Source organism: Bombus huntii, chromosome 12, assembly GCF_024542735.1.
Source record: "Bombus huntii isolate Logan2020A chromosome 12, iyBomHunt1.1, whole genome shotgun sequence".
NCBI lineage: Eukaryota > Metazoa > Arthropoda > Insecta > Hymenoptera > Apidae > Bombus > Bombus huntii.
In genome coordinates this window covers 9,324,662-9,333,098 of record NC_066249.1, presented here as the reverse complement: position 1 = coordinate 9,333,098, position 8,437 = coordinate 9,324,662, and the positions used below count along the sequence as shown (strand labels likewise).

At 22.6% G+C, this 8,437-nt stretch overlaps 1 protein-coding gene across 2 annotated transcripts; it reads left to right on the top strand.

Annotated features, from left to right (window-relative positions):
• Positions 1 to 22: 22 nt before the first annotated feature.
• LOC126871657 (protein phosphatase inhibitor 2-like) lies at positions 23 to 5,301 on the top strand. 2 transcript variants are annotated; one of them, XM_050630687.1, is made up of 4 exons: positions 23 to 354; positions 926 to 1,096; positions 4,530 to 4,609; positions 4,878 to 5,301. In XM_050630687.1, the coding sequence occupies exons 1-4, from the start codon at positions 275 to 277 to the stop codon at positions 5,117 to 5,119; spliced, it is 573 nt and encodes a 190-aa protein (XP_050486644.1). In that variant the 5' UTR covers positions 23 to 274; the 3' UTR covers positions 5,120 to 5,301. The 2 variants fall into 2 exon arrangements, with proteins under 2 accessions (XP_050486644.1, XP_050486645.1); XM_050630688.1 differs by lacking the exon at positions 23 to 354 and adding an exon at positions 361 to 517.
• Positions 5,302 to 8,437: the final 3,136 nt, after the last annotated feature.

Here is an 8,437-nt window from a genome sequence, read left to right as displayed (position 1 = left end):
ATTCGAAAATGACCGTGGTACTACAAAATATGTATATACATATATACTACGTAATACACCCTGCCCTGTATAAGGTTTTGTGTAACATGGCACCAATCAGAGCTCGTGATTTTTCCATTTAAAACTGAAAATTGTTAAGGTGATAATTTGTCATCGTCAATAAACGATTGTCCAATTACTTCTAATTCGAGTGAAAACATTCTGAAGAAAATTTGACTTTACAAAGATTCGTCATGTTTTATAATTATCAAATGTGAATCAATCTCTTTTCAAAATGGCAGAAAATCTTTCGAAACGGCCTCCTAAGGGAATTTTAAAATCATCTAGCAGCTTCGATAATCCAGATATACCCAGGTATAAATGATTTTTTTAGATTTATTTCTTTCATATTGAAGCAATGGTTTCATTTATACATACATATATAAACGAGTAACTTTAAAGTGAATATCTTTTTATAACTAAAAATTATATGAGAGAGAGAAAGAGAGATGATGACAGAGTTAACTTGTGTTTTAAGGTTAGTTTAATTTAAATCATTCTCATATATATTTTTTTTTTCCTTTAATTACTTATATTTTAGTTTTATTTTATTAGAGCATTGTCATAATTGTAAATTAATTACCGCCTTTCTTAATCCATGTAACTTCGTTTAAAGTTGTTACAGACTGTCATAGTTAAGTAAATTTTATACGTAAAAAATTTTAATTGTAATTTATCTATTGAACCATATTAATAAATATGTCTTTCTTCATTATAATTTTACAATATAATTTTCTGAATTTGTAAGTCATAATCAACGTTTTATCAAATACTGTTAGGAAATTGGTAGTATTTTATATTAATTTTACATTTTGCTTGTTCCATAATTTAAAATAGTAAATATTAATGATAAATTTTTAATAATATATGACAATTTTTATTACAGGCCAAGCAAAGAAACAAAATGGGATGAAATGAATATAATTGCGACATTGCACCCAGCAGAAAAAGATTATGGTCATATGAAGATTGATGAACCAAAAACCCCATACAACTATGAAGGCCTGCAAGCTGAATTTCAATTTGATCAATTAGATTCTACTGCAGTTGCTACCAAGTAAGTATTTATATTAATTCATTAGAAATAAGTATTTTATTCTATATTTCTAGTTATTTTCATAAATATCTTCTGCATTGTACATATTACCACATATCACCAAAAAAAAAAAAAAAATAAATAAATAAATAAAAGAAAATTGGTAGATTTCTATAAACTTCAGTTTGAAGAAGTGTATAATTTTGTAATATACAAAATATGTATAATATTTCAAGAACACCAATAGTAACTAAACTTATAGTTACATTAATGTTAATACTGACTGGAATATTATCTACTTCTCATAACTAATAAATATGTCTGTAATATTCGTTTTATATTATTTTATTTAATAAAAATAATATAATTACACACATTTTTATTTCACAATATATATAATACAAAAGTGCATAGTGTCTTCCGAAATAATATAGATAGATAGAAAAAAAAATATTATTTGAAATAGATTTTTAATTGATTTATGTGATACACAAATGTAATTGATAGTGCGATATTCTATAACTTGTAATTTTATTTTAAGGGAATTAATGGCATTAAAATGAGATATACATATTGCTTAGAAAATCAATGAATGAACTAACAAATTAAAATTAATGTCTATAATTTGTTATTTTACTATCAATCAATTTATTGTAATGAGTTTCTAATTATTAATTTTCTTTCTTTCTCTATGTCTGTAAGGAGCATATTATTTAAAAAATCATTTGAAAATTAATTTTATTAATATTATAATCTAAAGTGATTGTTATTTATAATTTTCTCTTTCTGGAAGGATGCATTATGCTCAGATCTTAATATAAAATATTATCTCCTTTTTATCCGTTTAAAATTTTTCAATCAGTCTAATTTATGGTATCTGTTTAGAGTTTTATACCAGGATTGGCTTAAATGGAAACTATCAAATTTAAATTATGCTACTATTCTGTATTAAGTAGCAACATCACCATGTAGAGTATAGCATTGTTACATACATAATGCTCAAGTGTTGGTATTGGAATTGAATATTAAGAATAGAATGAATGTATGCAAATGTATGTAGAAATTTCATGTTGATTTATTCTTTTTATTGGAATAAATCTTCATTGGTAAGTTTCAGTGCTCTTCAAAATGTACATTTGCTGTTTTTGCTTCTCAGAGTTGTATTCCTTTATTATTTTCAGTAATTCTACACAAAAAGAGGTTCTTGTGTGGAAAATTGCTTGAATTCTTCAGAAAAATATTATTTAAATTTCCAAAATTTGAATAAACAGGACCAATTTTTAAGATGGTTCACATATTTACAAATACTATGATCAAACAGTTTTAATCAAATATACATGCACCAAGAAACATACAAAGTGTTTCAAAAGGTATGTAACATCCCGAAGTCGAAAATTACATGACATATAGTTATAATTTTTTAAACATTATTAATTGTCAAAATTGAATGCACATACATTTAAAATAAAATATTTTTACAAAACACCTCCTCATACATTTTTGGGGCATAAATTTTTTAAATTTATATAAGCTAAATTTTTAAACGTTTTAATAATAAAGAAAATAAAACCAATCTTTTATGTTAATGTATTGTAGAATAATACTGAATTAATACAACCTGAAAAATCAAATAAAAGTCTATATAATATGCATGTTGATAATGAAAAACCAATATCCAATAAATATATGGAATTTAAGATAACTACAATAAATATATATTTTTAAAAGAATTTAAAAAATTATTATACATGTTATTGTTTAAAATCAAAATTTCCAATTAAGCATCCAATTTTTACAATGAATAATATAAAAAATTTCTACGAATACATTATACAAAAAATTCTGTAACTTAAGTAATACGTACAGTGGTCTATGTTATTTTAAGGTGTTACACATCTTTCAAAAGTCTTCTTTACGTTTATACTTTTTTCAGAAAAGTAATTCTACTGTGTGAAATTTGAACACTTGAATGGAGTTGACATGCACTACAAGAAAAGAAGGAAAAATAGTTAAGTAGCATTAGAGTTTGAAGCATTATGGTAGCATTTTGAAGTACCAAAGAAATTCATTCATACACACATGCACATACAGAAAATCTTTTTACATATATTAGATTGTTTATCTCACTGTCGAAACTGAATTCTTACCTGGTAAGATATAATAGGATAAATTAATTTCTTTATTTATTTATTTGTATGTATTAAAATATTCTATGTATCATAAATAACAACTTATTTACTTGTTGCATTCATTCATTTCACGAAATCTCCATTCATAATTTCAAAAGATAGTTTATATTGATATGACTATTATGCCTTACCATATAAAGATAAATGAAAATCTCTACAAAAGTAACAGTATTTTTTCTATGAAGTATTTAGAAATTTTTGATCATATAAATGCATGTAATACTGAACTCCACACAAAATTTTTGTTTAACAATATACCTTTATTATCTATTTAATATAGCAAAAAAGTAAGTAATAAAAAATAATTTCTGTGTAGACAACTGCTGACTGTGACATGAAAATCAAGATATAATGAAATAATAAATTTGAAATTCATTTCTCCTAATTTTACCAAATTTTTATTATGATTTATTTATATTTAATTCATTTCAGTTATAATATATTTATATTAACATAAATTTAATTTTATATCAATGTTAATTAAGAAACGTTTAACAGTATTACAATATTATTTTAATAATTATTTTTGTAATAGCATTAAGCATCATAAAAAAAGTTTCATACGATATATAATTAATAATATACACATAATTTTGCTAATGAATATTTAAATGAAAATGTAACCATATGTCATACAAGTATTACAGATCAGCTACTTTTATAATTAATTACATCCTTACTTCGGAATGTTACATACTAAAAGAAAATTACATAAAAATACATGCCTGAACTACATTCAATAAGAAAATATTTTACATTAAGTATAAACATGGGGTTGTAAAATGTTTATGATTTAATCAAAATGATTGTTTTTAGAAAGATTCAAATGAAGTAATTACAGATTACATTACAAAGATAAATTAAGATTTAAGGTATTGTTATAAAAATGTGTGTAATAAGAAGGAAACGATTCATATGTTATAATATTTAAATGTATTATATATACTTTTTTATTTTGGGAACCCTATGTAAAATATTAAGGTACTTTTGTGAATAATTATTCCATTTATTTGCTTTATTTCTTATTTTTATTACAATTAGTATTAGTAGTTATATGTTTTATACTTGTATATTCTTCAATTGTACTTAAAAATATCAACAACAATTAAATACATTTTATATTTTATATTTTCACAAATTTGGTTTTTCTAAATATTTCATTTCATTAATAATTATAGGTTTGAACAATTGACCACTAAAAATTCATAAATTTTGCATTTCTTTTCATTTCAAATTGTGAAGAATTTTCTTTCCCATATTTACAGATTGGCAGAAGGCAGTAAACCAAAAATATTTGAAGAATCAAGTGAAGATGAAGATGAAAAAGAAACTGTTGAAGAAAGAGGTAAGAAATTATAAACCTTTTCATAGAGAGGTAATTTATATTTTAATTATATTTGCATAAATATAATATATACCAATATGTATACCTTATAGTTGATTATAAATATTGAAATGATTTTTATTTTACTGTTATTATTATTAAAATTGTAATTCTAAATATCCTATTAAAAAGTAATTAATTTTAATCAATTGAGGAGGAATGAGAAAGATTATCATCAAAATGTGGTATTGAGTAACAAAAGATATCAATGTATATGGAAAAATTTTAGAAAAACGTAAAGCATTTGAAGCAAAGAGAAAGCGTCATTATCAAGAATGGCAAGTAGTTCAAATGGCTCGAAAACAATTACTTGAACAAGATGAAGATGAAGATGAGGAGAGCAATGAAGAAAATGAAGAACATGAAGAAGACATAGAAAAAGATGACAATAATTCTCTTCATCCTGAAGAACATGAGTTTGATCTTAAATTCAAGTGCATGCCATCTTGCAATATAACAAAAGGAAAGTGATATGGCGATGGACATTAATAAATAATATAAATTACTTCGTTAGAATTTAGAATTCAATTCTCTAAAAATTTTAGTTCATGTTAAATTTATTTACTATTATACAACTGACAAATGCAATAAATTACAATGTCCGTTTTACATGAGTTAAATGATTAAGTTAATAAATTTTTGTAATTGACCAATTTACTATTTTTCAATAATTGACTTATACATTAATCAGTGTAATTAATTACACAACGAATGTATAGTGAATTTATAAGTAATTAATTGCGTAATTGAAAGCACATATTAATAAATAATTAATAATTACACAAATATTTAATTTAATTACTTATTTTCAGCAATTTAATCATTGGACATTCACTTATTATTTATTGAATTCAAGCTAGTACTTAGTTCTGTAATTGTACAGAATGATAGACATTCTTAATTCAAAAATGAAACTACAAATTTCTTTTGTTTATGAAAAAATCACAGTAATTTTCTAACTTTTATTGGTGCTGTGGTAAAAATGTAATTTGATTATTAATCACTTTACTAATATATAAACAGTAATTACTAGATACTAATATTTTAATGCATAAGTTGTAATTTATTTTCATGTAAATTCATCTATTACGTATTAAGTTTTCTTGCAAAGATTAAATGATTATTTATGTCATTTTATAATATCAAATAATTGATTTAATCAATTTTATCAATTAATTGAATTAATAATTAAATAATTGATTTTTCAACAGAATATTTAACATACTTCGATTAAGATTTATATTTGTAAACTAGAGCAATACTTTAGTTTTTTTTTTTTACATGAATGATTTTTTGATTGCTCTAATTATTCGCGTTGCTTATTGAAATAGTTAATCAGTGATGTACATTTATAAAATTATTATTAAAGCGCTTATTAAATGTTTTATAAGATCCTAAGCAATTAGGAAATGAGTAATTCTTAAAGAACGAATTCTTTTACATAATTAGTAGTACGCATAAAAGATGGAAAGAATTCCTGAACATAAGATATTATTACAGATACACTCATACTAATTTATTATATTAAATTTGTAATAGATTTCTCCATTTCATGCATTAAGAATTTCTCATTTTCTAATTATATATTACAGTTTACAAAATATTCTTAAAACAGGGTGTTCTGTAAGGTATGTGAGATGAGTAAGAGATTCTGAAATTAGAATCTTATTTTAGACATTTTTACATTGATATTATCTTTGTTCGCATAGTAATATGTATCATTTAGATATATTAGTTCCTTTTATTTCTTTCACGATAATCAAATTTAACTTATGCATACTAAATATTAAGAAAAAAAAGTTATTTTTATAAATAACTGCAAAATTTCTATACTAACATTAATATATTATTAAAACTTTCTGAACATTAATTTAATAAAATTGTATTTTGTCTATTAATAATAAAGTTCAATTTTTTATTAATTTTTGCATTTCTTTTTTTAATACAAGTTCAATTGGTAAAATATATGTGTATAATATAATCAATGTGAATTTGTCTAAATATGAAACTGTGTAAATCTTTCATTTGTAAAATTATATCTCCTTATATGTTTTATTTAAAATGTAATATATTCCTTGTCATAAACATCTCAAGCCCTTTGATCTTGTTACTAAAAAATTGATATTATCTTTAAAACTAATTTATTATTTTATTCCAAATTAAGATGTATATTAGTTTTCTATTCTTAATATAATACGGTGCAAACAGCCAAGGCTTTATAAATTTGAAATTCTTTATATATGAAGTATTATATTGTACTTCGAGATGGAACATTATTATTTATGTATATACGTATATATCATAATACAACAGTTTATGGCAAGAGAGATTATTATCTAGACAATCGAATTTATTTTTCGTTCAGAAATACTTCCTATGACATGTAACAGGTATTTTTGTAGATTACAGTAGGATCCTTATACAAATTAGTTTTAGAAAAATAGATTTTCGTCTGACGTGTATCGTTTCAGAATGTACTTTGTATTGTAAATATGTGTATTAACAACGAATTCAGTGTATTCAGATTTAAAATAAAACGCAATAAAACCGTGAATCGGATACTAAATCAAATATTTTTCAGTAACTGATCATGAATATTATATTTAGACTCAAATAATTGAATAACTGAAATAAAATTTTGAAATAAACAAATTCACTATCAATGCAAATTTTAATTCATAACTGAAAATATGCATAAATTAGTATTATTTATATATAAGTTTAGAATAAAGTATGTTTTAATATATAATAATATATGCGGACATGTAACTGTGTCATAAAACTTCAATAGACTTATAAAAAATATAAGTAACAGGATAAGTGTTTGATTCTCAGTTTTGTTGCATTACTATAAACAAGCTACTACGCTTAACTTAAATAGAATACTCAAACTTGCAGCTTTAAAGATAGATTAAGGTAGAAAAGAATAGAGTGTAATGGACAAATAGACCAAGGATGAAGATAGATGATTATTTTATTTTGTTTCTAAAACATAAAGAAACAATATAATGCAACGTAGAAAGCCATCCAATTATTGCAATTTATGCGCAATGAAAAAAAAGAAAACACACACACACACACACACACACTATATCATTCTTATAGAAGATTAATATTTCTTTAGATATTTGATGTTTACAAAAAAAATGTTTCATATATTACATAAATAGTTAATCAATCATATTTGAAATATTAATGTAATGTCTAAATCATAAAATACTTTAGTATAATAAATATAGAATTTTCATATAAATTATTTTTGTCTTCTAGTAAGCTTCTAGACATTTTTTAGCATATATTTTATTTCTTAAAAATCGTTTCTCATCATTATTACTAGCACTTATTTCATACACATTGCAAACATTTTATATTTAAAAATTATATGAATATATTTATATATGAAACAATTTGCAATTTTCATAATTTAAAAACATAAGAAATAGAAAGTATTATTCTCCAAATTTTAGATATATTGGAAGATGGAAACATATGGTGCCTTTTCATTAATTTGACCATAATTTTTCATTTTGTTTTAAAGAAAATCTTTATATTAGTTTTAAATTGTTTCGTTATAAAACACATTCCATTAATTCATACTACTTATAAATATACAAAATGTGTATAATTACAACCTATTAAACTTTTTACATAAAAGCACAATATAATTATTTGCTTTTCATTAAAATCCTATTATATTTCAAGAATGAATTATTCTAGGTTTACTAAATGTATATCCAGTATGATGTTACACATACATTTCAAATTTAATAAAAACAAGTTTCGCAAGTA

Coding starts and splice junctions, on each gene's coding strand:
- LOC126871657 (XM_050630687.1), top strand. CDS start 275: ATGGCAGAAAATCTTTCGAAACGGCCTCCTAAGGGAATTTTAAAATCA. Junction 355..925: donor GATAATCCAGATATACCCAG/GTATAAATGATT, acceptor TTTTTATTACAG/GCCAAGCAAAGAAACAAAAT. Junction 1,097..4,529: donor TCTACTGCAGTTGCTACCAA/GTAAGTATTTAT, acceptor CCATATTTACAG/ATTGGCAGAAGGCAGTAAAC.